Source organism: Leguminivora glycinivorella, chromosome 22 (assembly GCF_023078275.1).
Source record: "Leguminivora glycinivorella isolate SPB_JAAS2020 chromosome 22, LegGlyc_1.1, whole genome shotgun sequence".
In the NCBI taxonomy this organism is placed as follows: Eukaryota; Metazoa; Arthropoda; class Insecta; order Lepidoptera; family Tortricidae; genus Leguminivora; species Leguminivora glycinivorella.
Window position 1 is genome coordinate 5,346,463 of NC_062992.1, and position 20,538 is coordinate 5,367,000.

Genomic DNA, 20,538 nt, shown 5'->3' on the forward strand with positions numbered 1-20,538 from the left:
TTTGTTTCGTAGTGGTCACTCTGCCGGTCGCATAAATGAGCGCTGACCGTAGTAAAATATTCAATATTTTTAAGTTCCTATTTTACGGATCCATATGTAAGTGGTATCATTTGAAAGTAAATTAAACCTTCTATAATTATTTTTGAATAACTATAGTTATAAAGGTAGCTGTTTACAAAATATTTGAAAACATGAGTTTTTATTTCGAGCATGAGTTGCACATATACAGATAAAAAATGCTTCTAACTTAATAAACCATAACTTTACCGCAATTAATGTTATTATAAAATTTACGCGAAATTTCATGCGCTTTCTAAAAATGTAAGTTTTATTGATGTATGATAATATATGACCAAGTAATACGAATTTGGTTTAGCAGGGGTCACTGCGGCCTGTCACGATATTGGGTGCTGACTGACCGTCGCCAAATTTTCTACATTACTCAGATCCTATTTTACTGATAAATTTGTGAGAGGTATCATTTGAAAGCATATTATGCGTACTATCTTTATTTCTAATACTTCAAGTCGAAACTGTAGAAGTTTACAAAATATTTGATTAGTAATATGTGTATTTTACTGTGCAAAAATAGCATTGGCATTGATAAGACACGCTTCTAGGTCAAAAAATTATAGTTTTCCGCAATTGATATAATAACAAAATAAACGGAAAATTACTTACACAAAAAATAAGTTTGGTTTGTATTGCATAAATAATTAATTTTAATTTGTTCAGCTCACCTACTGCGCACCATCATATAAATGGATGTCCACCGTCGTTACCTTTTTTCATGATTTTTCAGACTTTATTTCACTGATCTATATTCACAATAAATATACCCAATTTATCACGTATCGAATTTACTTATATACTTAATTGATCAGTAAAATAAAATCTGTAAAATGATGAAAAAATTAAGGCAACGGCGGTGGACATCCGTTTATATGACGATTGACCGTGCGCAGTGGGTATGGTGGACAAATTAATATAATTGTTTAAGCAAAACTAACAACACTCATTTTTTGTAAAGACCATACATTTTGCGGTTCATTTCGTTATTATATCAATTGCGGAAAAATATAATTTATCGAGCTAGAAGCATGTTTCACTCGTATCAGTGCGAATGCTATTCATATACAGTAAAAATACATTATTGTCAAATATTTTGTAAACTTCTACAATTACGACTAAAATTATTAAAAAGTAACGATAGTATGTAAAATATTCTTTCAAATGATACCTCTCACAAATGGATCGCTAAAATGGGATCTGAGAAATACATAAAATTAGGCGACGGTATTTACGTCACGGGGGTACAGTGACACCTGCTAAACCAAATTCGTTATTACTTGGTTGTATAATATCATACATCAATAAAACTTATATTTTTAGAAAGCACATGAAATGTCCTGTAAATCTTATAATATCATTATTTGCGGTAAAGTTATTGTTTATTGGTCATGCACTAAGATACAATCTTAAAAATTATGAAAACGGCAACGAAAATGGTCATCCATGTATATAACGGTGTGCAGTGAGTATGATGGATAAATTAACATTAATTGTTTATGCAATACTGACAAAACTTATTATTTGAAAAGGTTTAAGGTAATTTTGGCGTTTATTTTGTTAGTATATCAATTGCGGAAAAATATAATTCATTGAGCTAGAAGCATGTTTTACTCACATCGGTTCCAATGCATATTTTCAAATATTTTGTTAGCTACTACAGTTACAACTAAAATTATTGAGAAATAATGATAGTACGCATAATATACTTTCAAAAGATTCCTGTTCAATAAAATAGGATCTGAAAAATATAGAAAATTTGGCGACGGTCAGCATCCATACGTGGCCGGGCGCTGTGGCTCCTACTTAACCAAATTTGTAATTACTTGGTTATATAATATCATACACCAATAATACTTATGTTATTAGAAAGCGCATGAAATTCCACGTAAATTATATACTAACATCAATTCTGGAAAAGTTGTTGTTTATGGATTAAGAAGCATTTATTACCAGTAGGTACTTGTGCGACTCATGGTCTATAAAACACATATTTTCAAATATTTTCTAAACAGCTACCTTAATGACTATAGTTATAAAAAAATATAGTAGATTTAATTAGCTTTGAAACGATTTCACTCGCATATGGATCCGTAAAATAGGACCTCAAAAATATTGAATAATTTACTACGGTCAGCGCCCATTTCTGCGACCGGGCAGAGTGACTCCTGCTACACCAAATTCGTAATTACATGGTTATATATTATCATATACCAATAAAACTTATATTTTTAGAAAGAGCATGAATAGATGCAAAAAATTTATAATAACATCAATTGCGGTAAAGTTATTGTTTATTGAGTTAGACGCATTTTTTACTAGTACTTGTGCAATTCATGCGCGATAAAAAATACATATTTTAAAATATTTCGTAAACGGTTACTTTTATGAGTATAGTTATTTAAAAACAATTAAAGTAGGTTTAATAAGCTTTCAAATGACACCTCGCACGAACAGATTGGTGCCATAGGACTCGAGATGTGAATAAATATCTATGATGGTCGGCCGCCATCTTTCTTCCCCCTTTTTCTCAACCCGTCCCCCCCTCCTTAAACTAAAACAGGTCAATTCGTAATCTGGACAGAACGAGGAACACATCCATACCTGTTTTAGGTATTTAGAAGAGATGTCGACGACTTTTTGCAAAAGAGGTCGTTTGGTCCCTGACTAATTAGGAAACTCATCCAAAATGGTCATGTTTACTTCGCGTAATAGAAATATACACTGTGCCATTTGCGTTTGAAAATACTCCCACACACAATCTTGAAATTGTAAAGTAAATAATGTTAGGTCTACATGAGTACCTAGAGTGACTATGTGCTTTTAGAGAATATATGGACGCTGTTCGACACAAACGTGGGTCCCATTTTCCTCTCTAGCTTATTGACATTATGGAAAATGTTTTACATCATATATTTAGAAGAAGAATAAGAATAGTTTATTATTAATAAGAAATTATTACAATGGTACATTATTTTGTCCTGTAGCCCCACACTAGGCTAAGCCTGTCGTATTTTTAATTATTTGTCTATTTGCTCCTATTTTTAAACAAAACAAATCTTTTGAAAGTGAAGACAATAAGTTACAGTGCAGTAAGTACCAGCAGTGGCTGATCCATACAAGCCGATTCCCACCGGCTTGTCTAAAATTGATTACTAGTAAAGTACCTAATGTTAAGGTAGGTTTCTTCTTGCTCAGTGTTGCCTAGCAGAAATTTTCCGACAGCCGCCACTGGTAAGTACAGACTATGTCCAACACACATTATGTCACATAATTTATGTAACTTAATGTAAAAACATTTTCTATATCCAGAAAGGAAAATGGGCAATACTTCTGTATGGAAAATCGGCCGCTCCATACCCTCTTAAGAACTGGAATGTCACTGTTGTGTAAATGTTTAATATATAACTCAAATAATTCCATAAATCTCTACGTTTATTTCAGGTGATAAGTGTATAAGATTTATTTTTATTATGAGAGCCAAAAGTGGGCCATCTACCCCATTATTTCGCCGAATTCGTTGCATTTCGTAAGCAAATGAATCACTTTCTGTAGCCAAGAGTACAATCGCTGACGCTCCGCATCGTAGCCCCTATCGCTTTTCCGTATTGGCGCGACAGAGCCAGCTAGGCATATCGTCACTACTTTTAAAAAAACTTGTATATTCGTCTGTCAATGAAAAGAAAATTGTAGTAAGTATGTATGGAATGCATATAGACTTACTGCGTTTATACTTTGAGGAACAGCGTGAGATACGAGATTTTTTAAAAGTAGTGACGATATGAATGTCACCGAGAGATAGACATGAGTCTCACTATGTCATTAATAGTACAAATTGTGGCTATGTGAACTATAGACCTTAGCCATAGGCTTATAAAACGTAAAAGTGAAACAAAAATCTTGATACACGATCACAGACATTAGCCTATTACAGTTTAGGCACACTATGAGCGCTTGTCCTTTGCAATACCCCATGTAAAATTTCTAATAGTTAGCTTGACAAAAAGAAATAACCATAAAATCTGGTCACAAAATTTTACAAGAATCGGTTGAGAATTGCGACCTGTAGAGGACATTCAAAATGCAAATCAAATTAAACCGTGGCTGTCGCTCTGTTAATTTAGAAACAGAGGTATATAATCTTCACATGTCACGGCGAGATACTGTTGCGTCAATGTCCTGTAGTTGCCTATCCGTTCGCTACGGGTGGTTCTCTTGGCTACAGGCCCAGGTAACATTGGGATTAGCAGTTTGGTAACGCTCTGGCAACGGACTCGTCAAAATGACAGCATAGGGCCGCGAATAGCCGCTATTCTCGTGAACACGTACTTTTTTGTACGTGTGAGTAATGAGACTGCAATGCACGTGTGACGCAAGTCGCCACAATGACAATTATAAGCTTTACAAACTTGTCATAAATAAATATAGGACATTCTTACACAGATTAACACAGGTCAGCTCAAGAAAGCTTGTGTTGTGGGTACTCAGACAACGATATACAGCGTTTTACCATAATGCGGGCATTTATTAAAACCTATGATAATATGGTCAATTAGCAGTTTGCGTAGGTATAACTATCAGCAAATCACAGTTATTTAAATTACCTAAAATTAATTTTCTGAAACATTATAATAAAACATTAGGGACATAAAATTATCTTACAATAAAACTAAACTATTAAATCTAAAATTAAACTTAAAAAAAAAAACAATTAAACTAAATAAATCTAAAATTAAACTAAAGTCTAAAAACGGCCCCTGTGGCATAGTACCGAAGACGCTGGCAGCATTTCCTCGCTGGATTGTCAAGCTAATACGCTGAGCGAGGAAGCTGCCAGCTCTTCGGTCGCCGGTGGCGTCTCTTAGTCTCTTCGATAAGTCCTTGAAGAGACTCAGAGCGCCAGTGCCCCACGGACCAAGGGTCTCGACGCCGAATGGAATAAAAATATATTCGGCGCCGAGACCACTTTTCCTATTTTCTGAAATCGGCACATTGTACTGCGTGCACTTCGTAATTGTTCACGTCACGTCACGTCGCTAATAATTATGAGCTGTCATTTGATTGCTCTTACTTGACAAAGTGTCTGTGCTGTACATTACTGGCAATAAAACATTTGTTAGAAAGTTTATCATCAAGTATTTTTTTTTATTCATTAATCCCTTATCCTAACAGCCCACTTGCTGGCAACACACATAATATCACATTAAAAGATCGAGCCAGCTTGATTTTTTCCGACTACGTATACTAAAGAAAAATATTGTCGTAATTCCACGAGTTGACATAAAACCGTCAAAATTATGTATCTCAGGCCGATAGTCCACTATCATATTTTTATCATAGCAATATCATCATAGGCTGTGTCGTCATTTTTCTTCACGTTAGAGTAAAAAGGGAGGCATACAGACCTATGATCATATTTCTATGATAAACATAATTATGATAGTGTACTTTCGGTTTCAATCTTCTTTTCTATTGACAGCTGAAAATCACATGAAAATCCGCTTTTCACTTTTAGAGTTTATCGCGAACAAACAAACACTGACAGATGCGTTGGGTTGCGATTATACTTTGTTCCATTGAATTTCCATTCGGTATTTACGAGTATCAGATGATTGTGCTAAAATCTTGTTTACTTATAATATTATACACGTTGCGCGTTCAGTATTGCGGCAAATGCGTGGGCTCCATTTGGCGTGAGTGCGATCATGCAACGACAAAGCTTCCACACAATCGTATCTTGTAAACGTCTTCTTATTAACATGATCATTTGCCAATAGTTCTGACGGAACAATGGGGCTTACGGACTACGCTTAAAATGGATGTAGGCATGGATCTAGTGGTACTAAAGAGCTTCTCATAGACATGATTATTTGCCATCAAATCCAAAAAACAAAGCGATATAGACTACGCACAAAATGAATGTAGGGATGGGCCCTAAAGCTCTTGGGGTGTTAAGTATTACTCAGCAGGTGTTGCAGTTGTCTTCTCGCGACTGCCCGGGCATGTATAACTGCCCCCGATGCCGGCACGGCTGCCGAATGAGACCAGGGCTTATAAAACCCGTTCAAGGGTCTCCTGGTACTAAACATCCCCTCATAGACATCATCATTTGCCATCAAATCGGCCGCAATAAGGCAATATAAACTACGCACAAAATGCATGTAGGGATGGTCCTAAATGTCTCACTTTTGGGGTGTTACTCACCAGGTATTGCTTTTCTCTTTGCGTTTTCTCGCGTCTGGCCTGGCACATAGTTATATGTACTTACAATGATGCCAGGGCTTCGCTGTAACTGGATCTCGTGCTACTAAAGAGCTTCTCATGGACATTTGCAACAGATCTGATGGAACATGGAGACTTATGGACTGACTGGATGGAAATGGAATGGATGAAAAACTTACCAGGTGTTGCAGTTATCTTCTCGCTTCTGCCCGGGCATGTACAACTGCCCCCGATGCCGGCACGGCTGCAGGATGAAGCCAGGGTCTACGGTCTGGTTGCGACAGACTGGCAGATAGTCGGGACAGCAGTCGTCGTGCGCACGGTTGAAGTCGCAGAATTCGTCGCAGTAGCATAACGTGTCTGGAAAATGCATGGAGCATTAATCTCGATGAATATTATAGGACATTCTCACACTTTAGTGATTCCACAAGCTCAAGAAGGCTTATTATGTGTGTGGTTGGTAAAACGCCTCACTTTGTCGATTGCTATAGAGCTGCATTGTCAGTTTATTAATATAAAGATACAAAGTATTCAAGCAAATCTCTTTATAGTAAGCGACAAAGTGGGACGTTTTACTAGACACACTCACATATTGTGGATACTCAGACAATGATTAAATATTTAAATACTCACATACATAGAAAACATTAATGACTCAAATAAATTCCCTCACAGGGATTCGAATCTAGAACTATCGGCTTAGCAGGCAGGTTCTTTACCAACTAAACCATACCGGTCGTCAAAGGAATCAATGTCGCTCATGGTCTGTCATCCATCTAATTGAAAGGCAAACAAATCATTAATCATTCGCTTGCCCTTATCTCATTCATTTGAGATCGGCGAAGCATATGTCTTCTTATACTATACCTCTAACGGAGAGAGATATGTAAATAAAAAGGAAATGGGATGGGAGATGCGATTTAAAAATAAAAAGTCTGGGTAAAATTGAACAGTATGATATATGAGTTCCTTTTACATATCCAGCCATATCCAGCAAATATTGCCAGTTATAAAGATAACAACCTGTATGATATAACGTACCAAGTATCCTATGCGCGCAAGAGTCCCTCCGATCGCGACAGCATTCGCCAGTCTTGCCACAGAATGGGCCCGGTGGTAGATCGGGCCCGGTGTACGCGGCTACAGTGCCCAGCATGCATAGCGCTAGTATATATCTGGAACAAGGGAGAAACAGTTAGACGATACGGTAGGGGTCAATTCTCCATACAAACGCTCTCGACTATTTCCTCCCTGGTTTTTGAAGATAGAGCAATGATTTTTTCAACAAAGATTTTTGATTATTTTTATCTGTGTCGGACCGTTTTGATTTTTTTGATATTCTGCTTTTTAAAGACTCTAGAGCCAATCAAAAATTTCCAAAAACGGCCTTTTTCATTGTGGTGCAAAAAAAGGTGTGATACTCAAGATTGGTAACAAGTTAAAAGGTCCGACATAGATTATTTCATTGTTATTCAGATTCTCAAATTTCGTTCCGATTGATTAAGTTTTGAAGGAGGAAAGAGTCGAGAGCGGAACCTCGATTTTAAAGATTTTTTTGAAATATCTTTTGACTGAGTTGTTCTTAATGGACAATTTGTTTTCGATAAATCTAGTTAATAACACTTAATTGTAACTAAAATTCCCAAGTTGAAAGGGGGGCTCCTTTCCATTTTAGCATTTTCGCTACCGTATCCTCTTAAATCATTATCATTATTGCCCTTATCCCAATGACTTGGGGTCGGCGCAGCATGTCTTTTCTTCCATACCTCTCTATCGGACGTCATCTTATCATTCACTTGCATTCGTTCCATATCATCTCTCAGGAAACGGGAGAGGAAAGCCGAAAAAAAGGTGAATGGACTTTTTTTTCAGCTTTCCTCTCCCGTTTCCTCCTTCCACATTCATCGGTAACACGTGTCTCGTAACATGACTTTCATCCCTCCGCATCACATGGCCGTACCACGCTAATCCATACATATAATTGGGAAAGTGTGAGCGTCTGTTTGTTTTTTCACGGCAAAGCGGAGCGACGAATTGACGCGATTTTTCAAGTGGAGATAGTTGAAGCGATGGAGAGTGACGTAGGCTACTTTTTTAACCGCCGAAATATTTTTTTTGATTGAATGTATATGCATACAGATTAGTCCCATTTTTCTCAGAACCCACTTCTGATGATGGGATCCTGGAGAAATCGAGGGAACTCCTCAAATCTGAAAGGCACACATATGGTGATTTTTGTATTTTTAAAGGAACAAAATGCATTTACGTACGGAACAGTGACATTTGGTGCAGTGGAACTGCTGATGATGGTCAGAACGGAACTCCTCAAATCTGAACGGCACGCTTATATTGACTTTGGTATTTTTATAAGAACAGCATGCACTTACGTCCAGAACAGTGACATTTGGTGCAGTGGAGTTCCACTGCACCAAATGTCACTGTTCCGTACGTAAATGCAGTTGCTGATGATGGTCAGAACCGAACTCCTCAAATCTGAGCGGCACACTTATAGTGACTATGGTATTTTTATAAGAACAGCATACACTTACGTCCAGAACAGACATCTGGTGCAGTGGAACTGCTGACGATATTCAGAACCGAACTCCTCAAATCTGGACGGCACACTTATAGTGACTTTGGTATTTTTATAAGAACAGCATGCACTTACGTCCAGAACAGTGAAATTTGGTGCAGTGGAACTGCTGATGATGGTCAGAACCGAACTCCTCAAATCTGAACGGCACGCTTATAGTGACTTTGGTATTTATATAAGAACAGCATGCACTTAGGTCCAGAACAGTGACATTTGGTGCAGTGGAACTGCTGATGATGGTCAGAACCGAACTCCTCAAATCTGAACGGCACGCTTATAGTGACTTTGGTATTTTTATAAGAACAGCATGCATTTAAGTTCAGAACAGTGACATTTATTTAGTTATGTTTGTTAAGCATATTGAGTTTTCATCTCAAATTTTGTCAAGCTTCGATTTCTTATAATCGGATTCAGTGGAATTGAGGAAACTCCTCAAACCTTAACGGTATACGTATATTGATTTTTTAAAAGCAGTTTTAAAAAATACCTACACATTTCTACATAATCCAACATTCGCAAGTAGCTTTCACCAGAACCCCAAAGGCGGCGGTTTTTTTTCTTAAAAATTATGTTTCTTTCTAAACCTCCTACTTCCCTAAAATGGGAGGTGGAAGTTTGTATGCAGCATTCCGCAATTTGTGGTTACCCGTACGTGTTGGCTTCGGCTCCGTGCACACCTATGGGACACCCTAGGGTTTCCGTGATGGAAAAGCCATACAAAGTATAAAAGTTAAGAATAATTAGCTAATACTGGCAGCTACTTTGGCCAGCGATTAAGTTTGGCCATTCAAAAAGGCAACGCTGCCAGCCTACTGGGCACCATTACCGCTGACGAAGACCTGGGGAGCATGTTTAATTTGTAAATATATTTTAAGTTAAATATTAGTTTTAAGTTGTAGGTACATAATACTGCATTTTGTTTTTATTGAGTTTAGTATGTGTGCAATAACAAAGCTTGCGAAATCCTGGCAAGGTCGCCATGTGGGGATCGGAGTCAGGTTCGATTAATGGTGAACACGTGTTGATAGTTCAAACGATTTATTAATACTAACTCGCTTACACATGCATGCAATACTTATGCCCACTACAAGTATAAGTAAGTTATATTGTTGTATAGGTGTAATATTGTATTTGTCTGTCCTTATAAATAAAGATCTATGTATAGCTTGGATTCGTCTGTTTAGTAACCAAACCTTGTGTACAATGTTCGATACAAAATAAACTTTGTTCTAACGTCAGAATAATCTAATATCGGTAATATTAATTATCCCGCACAGCTGATCCAGCGCTGACCTAATTATTTCTTGCTTGACAAACAAGACACAAACAATTAATTAACCTAATTCACATGATGACATTTTTTATGATATACCTATGACTTATATGAGGCAAATGAGTCGAATCGCCTCGTGGTAAGCGAACGTCATCGTCCAAGGACATAGGGATTGTTAATTTTATGTCGGAATTAAAAATGGGGATATGCCTTTTACACAAGTTTTTTTTATTGTGAAGCACAACTTTTGCTCTTGCGCGCAAGTCCATACTAAACTTTTGAAGTCGCGCTAGAAGTTAGAAGTACCTATGAACTCGCGCGCGAAAACTCAAGCTGTAGACTTGATCGGAACTTTATTGACCTAAGTAACACGGTGGAAAATGAAGACAGAGTCTAAGATGAAGCTCATCGGTTCAGCCTAAGAAATCGAAGTCGTAGGTATTTTTCAGGGAATACTGATGGCCGGAGCGCATTCCATTCCTTTCCGCGCCAGATGCTAAAGATGAAAAAAAAACGTTTGCCTTTAAGGACCTCAAGTACTTTGAAGGTCGCTATCCAGAAATAACGCAGGTGACGGATTATTAAAGAGTAGGTAGTTAGTTATGCGAGTGCGAAGCAGGAAGTTTCTGGAGAAGCGCACGTGAATCATCTAACTTATAGATACATTGAAATTATGACTTATAAGACATTATAGTTAATAGTTACGTCATCAGCTCAAAGGACGATTCCGACAATTTTCAATCAATCAACCATTTTACTTGGAAGATGAGACACACCTAACCATTGCCACAGCGACACGAGGCGCAAGCGATTCATTTCGCCTAAGATACAAGCAATCATTAAAAGTTACTGTGTTACATACCTACTTACATACATACAATCACGCCTCTATCCCATAAAGGGGTAGGCAGAGCACATGAACTACTCAAGTTTCAGTGCCACTCTTGGCAAAAAGGGGTTGAAAGGTAACGAAACTGTGTTAAAAGTGTCGTTACTGTGTTAAAAGTGTTAAATCATTAAAAGAGTAGCATATAAGTACCTACATTTCAATTACTGTGCAGTTTTTATCAGATAAAACAAAGTGTAGTGAAAGGTGGTCGCTAATCCGAACACTTAATAGCTCTTATCAGCAGAAATAGGTCGCTGCAGTCGCTGCACTGCCGACCTAGCCAAAGACAACCGTTGACTCTACGTCGAGCGAAACGCAGTCTGGCTCTGTCGCGCCAAAGAAGAGCGATAGGGACAGCTAGCTACGATACTTACTGTTAAGCGTAGTGGTAGGTAGGTAGACTGTTCGCAGATTGTGCATACAGAATTACAGATGCGACATTCTAGGCCATAAACATGGGTTTATGATCGATAAAACCCATAACAGTAGGTATATCTTATACTTTTAAACGAGCAATTCTTGTATATTTATTTATTTATTTATATATTTATTTACACTGCCGATCTCGGAAACCGCTCTAACGATTTCGCTGAAATTTGTTATGTGGGGGTTTTTGGGGGTGAAAAATCGGTCTAACTTATCCTTAGGTCCCGGAAAACGCGAATTTTCGAGTTTTCATGCGTTTTTCTTCGCGCGCCATCTCGTGTGCAGTAGTTGTACTGTTAAGACAGAATTCTTTCGGTCGATGTAAGTACTATTTATTGCAAACACTAGATGGCGACACGAATAGAAAAATACACTATTTGAGTTTTTGTGGCGAAATGCGCGCCATCTCGTGTGGAGTAGTTGTGTTGTTAAGGCTGAGAATTCTTTCGATCGATGTAGGTACTATTCATTTTTGAACTAGATGGCGACACATGTCAAGGATACGAAACAGAACCGAGCGAAGCTCGGTCGCCCAGATATTGATAGGTAAACGTGCGTAAGTGCATTTAAGTGGTTATAATTTATACATATCTTTATTTATGGATATCAATAAGTATGTATTTATCAATTAGCAGTATATATGTCAATAATAAAACTTATTCAAACATAAATCAAATCTTACAATTAACCTAGCAAATCTTACAACTAAATATCAGCTAACACAAACAAACATTAATTAAAAAAAAAACTTAATTTATACTGTAATTTATCGCTATTAATAAATAAACTGAACTTAAGATACTCTCGTCATAAATGATAAACACATATGTCGTAGCACTCGAGGTTCCAAAAAAAATCAAAAAACCTCACCATAGCGGATCGATTTCCATCAAATATGGTTAAATCAGCTTTCAAATGCGCATTTCTTTTCTTATGCGCACTGCCAAGGAGTGGAATTCCTTGCCGGCGGCTATATTTCCGAGCTCATATAACCCGGCAACCTTCAAATCAAGAGTGAACAGGCATCTTCTGGGTGAGCTCACTCCATCGTAGGCCACGTCCTTGCCTTTGGCTAGTCTGTGGTCAAGAGTAAGCCCATTTATAATTAAAAAAAAAAAAAAAACAAATCTAAATCGGTTCATCATGGGTTCATACGTTCGGGATCTACGATGCCATAGAGACATACACATTCAGACCGACACGTCAAAGATATAACACTTGTCGTTTTTAACCCCCGACGCAAAAACTAAGGGGTGTTATAAGTTTGACGTGTCTGTCTGTGTGAATGTCTGACTGCCTGTCTGTTTGTCTGTCTGTCTGTGTGTGTGCCTGTTTGTGGCATCGTAGCTCTCGAATGGATGAACCGATTTTGATTTAGTTTTTTTTGTCTGAAAGCTGAGTTAGTCGGGTGTTCTTAGCCATGTTTCATGAAAATCGGTTCACTAGGTCGCGGTCGGGGGTTTTTTCAAAATTTTAATTTTGTGGTTAGGTTATTAAGGATAGGTTATAATAACACACAAAACGGTTCAAGTTTCAGTGCCATGCTTAACAATGAAAAGTTTAATAGAAAACGACATAATCCGAAAAGACAAAATAAATGTTTTCTTTCAACGTCTAAATCAATCCGGCTGACAGATTAGTGGCTGAGATTATAACTGTCAATGTCAATGTCAAAATTAGTAGATGATGGAATGACAGTTGTGTCTCATTGAATACAATATTACAGCTATGTTTATGATGGATAATATCCATACATATTAGCAAAGACATAATTATATAACTCCGTATAGACAGATAAAGTCTAAGAAAAAACCGGCCAAGAGCGTGTCGGGCCACGCTCAGTGTAGGGTTCCGTAGTTTTTCGTACTTTTCTCAAAAACTACTAAACCTATCAAGTTCAAAACAATTTTCCTAGAAAGTCTTTATAAAGTTCTACTTTTGTGATTTTTTTCATATTTTTTAAACATATGGTTCAAAAGTTAGAGGGGGGGGACGCACTTTTTTTTCCTTTAGGAGCGATTATTTCCGAAAATATTGATATTATCAAAAAACGATCTTAGTAAACCCTTATTCATTTTTAAATACCTATCCAACAATATATCACACGTTGGGGTTGGAATGAAAAAAAAAATCCGCCCCCACTTTACATGTATGGGGGGTACCCTAATAAAACATTTTTTTCCATTTTTTATTTTTGCACTTTGTTGGCGTCATTGATATACATATTTATGCCAAATTTCAGCTTTCTAGTGCTTACGGTTACTGAGATTATCCGCGGACGGACGGACGGACGGACAGACAGACATGGCGAAACTATAAGGGTTCCTAGTTGACTACGGAACCCTAAAAACGTACCTCAGTACCATACAGAAAAAGGTACGATGACCTAGATGGCATTACACCTTTGGGATACGCTCAGCTAGATGGCGCTAATATTAATATTTGACACTTTAAAACATATCAAGCTAAGAATATGGGCTAAATTGTCAAAACTGAGGTTCAAAAGTTTCAAGCCTGTGTCAAGAGATGGCAGTCTATGCACTGTGTTTACACATTTTACTTCGACAGTAACTCTCTATAATAATCGATCCTCCTTGATATTAGTAAGCGGTGGTGGCCAAGTAGATACGACTTCCGACTTTCAATCTGAAAGTCGCGGGTTTTAATACCGTACCAATGAGTTTTTCGGAACTTATGTACAAACGACATTTACTCGTAGGTACCAATAGCTTTTTGGCGAAGAAAATATCGCGAGGAAACCATCTGCGAAGGAATTCAAAGGTGGGCATTTTCCAGAATAAATCTCGAAAATCGAATTTCGTTCGTGACGTAGGTATTGGAAACTCGAATTTTGTATGGAAAATTTGGGACACATTTTTTTATCGTCGGGATCGAATCAGCTCGTGATTCTGAGAAGAATGAGCCCACACACGTCCAGATCTGGTGAAATTCGATATTCGAGATTTACTTAATTTAGAAAACATCCAGGTGCACTTGACGTCCCCAGGAAATAAGTACGGAGAATAATATCGAGAGATCATTCAATGAGAACCTTTGTTCACCTTTGGGGAACGCTCGGCTAGATGGCGTTAATATTAATATTTGACATTTTAACACAAATGGGCCAAATTGTCAAAACTGAGGTTCAAAAGTTTTAAGCCTGTGTCGAGAGATGGCAGTCTATGCACTGTGATTACATATTTTAATTTGACATAATACTCGATCCTCTTTGCCCATAGGTTATTCCCATATCGGTCAAGGCTAAAAGATAACAGACCACAAGTAAAGACCATAAATAAACGCCACGGACAAAACTAGGCCAAATTCCGTTAATTAAAACACCGTTTCTTATCTAAAAAAAAGAAATACCAACTTAAATAACAACGTGTTATCGGATTCTTGATTCTCGGAAAATAACGCAGATGTGAGTAAATATTTTTTTTGTAAACTACACAAAACAAATGAAAATCGGCCAAGTGCGAATAAGAACAACTCTGCGCCTTTGTAAAACAATAGTACACTACGATACAAATGCGGAAAAGAGAAAATTCTAATTCCCTCTTTGCACGCGTAGGGTACAACGTTTTACCGTAAGTACATAAAATGATGACCTTAGACATAGGCACAGTAAATAACAACTTTGCGCACGAGTGCGAGAAAAAAGTACTGGCATAACGCCTCCTATAGATCTGGGTTCAAAAACTCTAAAATAGTAAATTGACACTACCCGCCAAAACGAGGTCAATCCATATATCACGGTTCGCGGACACTTTACCAACGAGTCAAATTAAAAATCCAAAACATAAAACAAAGAACTTGAGCTATAAATCAATGGCGACGGTACTAAAATCGTCCGCGAGTTTAAATTTATGATGCCCTACACGCATAAACCATCATGGTCAATTATAAAACGCACTATGTACGCTTAAAACAAAACAAGAGGTATTAAGAGTTACATCGTTTTGACTTTCCGGCCAAGAGACAAACGTTGGCGCTAGACGCCGACAGAAATGCAGCCTAGCTCTGTCGCGCTAATACGGAAGTGCGATAGAGATGGCAGGCTACGATAACGATATTATCGTAAGCGTTTGTGTATTTGACATTTGACGTACCCATGCCGGACTAGTCAGAGTGAAAATAGACTTATATTGACCGGGATATAGACCGTGATTATCTGTTTGATTTTTCGTGATCACGGTCTATATCCCGGTCAATATAAATATAATGAAAATAACGGTGAATCATTCAAAACTCTTAGAGTGAAAATAGTTGTCGCTACATGGCGATCGAAACGCACTCTGGCTCTGTCACGCCAATACAGAAGAGGCTAAGAGCGATAGGGACAACTAGCTCCTATAATTTATGCTTACGAAGCGAAGATAGGTAATCAGTGTGCATAGCCGAATGGGACAAACGCTCATGAAACGAAACGCTCGCTATCGCTATCTCTCTTGCGTATTGGCGCCAGACTTTCGCGGCTTTTCGTTTTCGTTTCGCGTCGCAGAAATGCCATTCGGCTACGGCACCGGCCCCGTAGCCGAATGGCATTTCTCCGACGCCAAACGAAAGCGATACGCCGCTGGCTCTGTCGCGCCAATACGCAAGCGCGATAGAGATAGATATCTACTAGCGCTTCGTTTCGTGAGCGATTGTGCCATTCGGCTAGCCACCCAGGCCCCGTAGCCGAATGGCATTTCTCCGACGCCAAACGAAAGCGATACGCCGCTGACTCTGTCGCGCCAATACGCAAGCGCGATAGAGATAGATATCTACTAGCGCTTCGTTTCGTGAGCGTTTCGTGAGCGATTGTGCCATTCAGCCGAATGGCACGGTCAGGGTGGCTAGCCAGCCACCCTGACCTTTTTGATGGCATAAGTTAAAAAGCTGTTAAAGTAACGCTTTGCGAGATTACATCAAATAATTAGCATATGGTGATATAAACAAAACAAAATATTGTGGAAACGTCATCGGTGTTGTCATGTAAACAATGTTCAACCTTGGAACGGGCATTGAGTTGTTTTTGTTGAAACGTTGAAACCATAGAAGTAAGATAAGCGAAGCGAAATGATATATATCGTCACTACTTTGAAAAAATCTCGTATCTCACGCTGCTCCTCAAAGTTAAAACGCAGTAAGTCTATATGCATTCCATACATACTTACTACAATTTTCTTTTCATTGACAGACGAAGATACAAGTTTTTTTAAAAGTAGTGACGATATAGGTCTGTGGTTGAAACAGTTGTACTTATTCAAAATTTGGTTGGGCACATTTTGACTATATTTTCAGTACAGATGGTTCGATTTTTACGCACTAGTGCGAGAAGTGGCTCATTTCTTGCGATGTCGAAACTTCGGAGGGCCATCTGTACCATTGGCAACACTGTTAGCTGTACATTTGTAAACCTTATTACAAGGGCATAACGTCCAGCGATGGTTAGCTAAGAGTGTTGCTGTTAGTATTGAAAAACCTCGTACGATACACGTGCGAAAAGGAAATTCGTAATTCGTGTCGATTTAAAACACTCCCTTCGGTCGTGTTTTAATTTATCGAAACTCGTTTCAAACGTCCTTTTTTACGCACTGAGCTGATTCCTTGGAACGATGTACGAGTGTCCATAGAGCGAGCATAACTTCGAACTTCCTTTTTCACGCACTGAGCTGATTCCTTGGAACGATCCTTAGAGCGAACATACATAACTTTTAGGTTTTGGTATGAAAAATTGTTGAGATTGCAAATACGTTTTATTATAGTAGGACTCCTACTGCAGGAAGACACAAATGTGACATTGAAATGTTTTCGGAATCAATTCACACCGCTCTGACAACTATTTACTAACGTTTTATCGCTGTAACTTGATATGAATCAAACTGTACGTCACACGATAGGTGGCATTGACAGGCGTACACTCGTACAGTCCGCGGCATAAAGAAGTGATGATTTGTGTATTCATATTTGGGGTGTCACATGCGCGTTGCCGACCCATTAGAAACTTGTACACTCCTTTTTTGAAGAACCCCATACTGTAGTTCATCGGGAATACCTCGACATCCGGAGCTCATTCCACAGCCGGAGCGTTCGTGGGTGATTCCTTTAAAACCGCACGGTGCGTGACCATTTTTTGGGATTTGGAAATTTTTATGTGGTTTCCACTCAGAATCGCGAGCTCTTTCAAACCTAATAGGAGAAAAAGTGTTTCAAGGCTTTTTTCCCATTCCGTTACCATTTTTTCGTACATTTTGTATGGCGGTAACGGAATGGAAGGTTTGAAAAATGTATGGAAATCATGGGACATTTTTTTTCTCCTATCAGGATCGAAAGACCTCACGATTCTGAGTATGAATCGCGTAAAAAATAACCATGTTACAAAAAAAGTGGGGAGGACAACTTTGAAAAAAGATGGCCCATATGGTTCACTATTATCTGGCAGAAACTTTTTACGCATTTATTTGATTCGTATAATAGTTCTTGGCAGAAGTCAAGTTTGGCAGAAACACCTTATGCAGAATATGCTTTGGTACAAATCGTTTCGCAGATTTTTGTAATACCGAATCGTCTGTTGTCATAATGTTGATGAGCATAATACTCGTAGTCTTCTAGTCGAACAATACATTTGCAGATAATATTTGTGCATAATATTTAGGCGGCATAAAATTGTAATTTGCTATTTGATAGCGAGTTTGATGTGTTGGGGATGCAAGATACCTAACACTCCTCCTCGCTTCGCTCGTCGTCGTACCTAACGGTGACTCTGAGGCACTTTTTCTTTTCTGATAGCGAGTCATAATTCTGCTAATGTAATATTATGCTACAAGATTATTATGGTACATACAATTCTGCTAAACCAAAGTCGACCAAAGTAATGTTCTATAAAACAATATTCTGCCAAATGTATTTTATACGTGGTAGTAATAATGCCAACTAAGTTTTTTGCAAAATTACCATTCGACCAAAAGTGTTTCTGCGAAACATGTTATGCGAAGTGTGTTTCGGACTAAAATTATTCTGCCAGATGAGGGTAACCCGGCCCATATACCTACCCGTAACGCACATTTTACTTCCTCTATTGCTCTTGACTTCACTTGTAATCAGGTAAAAAATAATGTCTGGTTAAAGTAGGGCACGGACAGACTGGATACAAAGGCCTGTCTCGACGATACGCGGAATGCCAAGGTCACCGCTGTGTCAACGGAGCCTTATCACCAAATTCCTGCCGCGTATCTAAACACAGTGACGGTACAATTTATTGGCAAGATTATGCTATCTGCTCACTTACTTTCTTTGATAACTTTTTCAGTATATTTTTGATAGTAGAGCGAAGTTCCTGCATTTAATTTCACACGGTTGGAAATAATCGGCTAACCTAAACTTTGAGAGAAACTCTTGTAACCCGACAACTATAAGTAGGTAAATGAAAAATACGACCCTGGTCTCTTTAAAGCAAGAGTGAATCTGAATAGGCTATTACTGAACCGGCGAGCTCCATCTTAGACTCTGTTTTCACTTTCCATCAGGTGTGACTAGGGTCAATCGCAAGTCAATCGCCGATCAAGTCAATTAATTAAGTAATAAAATGAGTTCTAATACTTCTAATAAATGTCACTGTGTAAAACTCATGGGGCCATGACCCCCCCCTGGAGCCTAGGATGGCCATACACATAGACCACGTGACCCCCCCCCCTCTTGGGGCCTGGACCATGACCACGTGACTCCCCCCTGGGCACGAAGCTGATCCGCGCTTGCTAAAACTATTGTTTTTCTACTCCCGAACTGTTATTCATCATTTACAGGGTCGAGCATAGATCGTTAAAACCCTACATAAAAGATGCCCGCCCCCGCCCGGCGTCCCGCGCACCCGCGCATACGATATAGCTCTTAAAGTATTGTTAGGTAGCCTTTAAGGGATATAGCGTGGGTGCGCGGGGCGCCGGGGGTTGCGGCGGCGCGGGGGAGTGCGAGCGACAGGGTGAGTGCAGGATCATTACAGAGGACAAGTCAAATTACAGGGAACAGTGCGAATTCCACGAAAGATATTCTAGAAAACTATTAAAAAGTAAGTGCATGGTCGTAGAAAAACTATTGTATGCAACGGTGTTTAACTGAGACAAAAAATACTCGTGGCGTCTTAATAACAATTTTCGGCTTCGCCTCAAATTGTTACCCACGCCACTCGTCTTTTTTGACCTCCTTTAAACGCCTGTTGCATAAAATACTATAATGCACCGACAACACAAGCAGACTTTCTCTGAATGTATTATAATGTGCCTGAAGTGGATATTTTTCACTGCATTAGCGCTCTCGCTAATTGAAAAATGCCAAAGTATTTTTAGACGCCTCTTGACCGATTTATAAAGATTTATTCAAATGGATCAGCAATTTGATATTGATCTGATTTGAACATTCTTTTGAATTATAGTGGCTTATTGGGGCTATATTGTTAATAAATCGTTTTTATGCTAAAAGGATTATCAGATTTGCAAGCTGTTAAATTTAACACGTAAAGAAATGTTCCTATAATATGCAACCCACTTTTCGTCCATGTTTGTGTCTGAGAAAACATTTGATAATTTGTGCATGTTGTAAATTTTGTTCAAAAAAGGAGTGTACAAATTTCTAATGGATCGGCAACGCTCATATGACACCCCTTGAGTTGCACGCGCCCATATGTAACGGTGACCGCTTTCCATCAGGCGAACCGTATACCTTTGCCACCGACGTGGTATAAAAAATATGATCGTTCCATCGTTCTAAATAGTCTTATAAAGCAATTTCGCACTACGTTCGATCCGAATACCTGAAAATAAGATCCGTAGTAGCACTAGTAGCCATAGAACTATATGCGACTAAGTACGAAATCGCTCTTAATCTATACAGATCGGCTAACATCGGCAGGTAGATCGGTTAGCTATTTAAAGCGACGTGGGCGCGTTCTACGACCATGACAGTTGCAACTGCTGACCTTCCGGTGCACCGCTAAACAGTGAGATCATAATAGATGATGTGATAATGGAACTAAGCCTTGTTTTGTTCTAAAAACTCCAAATGGAGCATGACGCGGAAAAACCA

General features: G+C 38.5%; 1 protein-coding gene across 1 annotated transcript in view; it reads right to left on the minus strand.

The window, feature by feature from the left end:
• Nucleotides 1-20,538, minus strand: part of LOC125237900 (tubulointerstitial nephritis antigen-like) — an 85,274-nt gene that overhangs the window by 40,927 nt on the left and 23,809 nt on the right. Inside the window, exons 2-3 of the mRNA XM_048145140.1 lie at nt 7,333-7,466; nt 6,471-6,651 (exon numbers count right to left, since the gene is read on the minus strand). Of these exons, the coding sequence (XP_048001097.1) occupies nt 6,471-6,651; nt 7,333-7,466 (315 nt within the window). The remainder of the gene's footprint in view (nt 1-6,470; nt 6,652-7,332; nt 7,467-20,538) is intronic.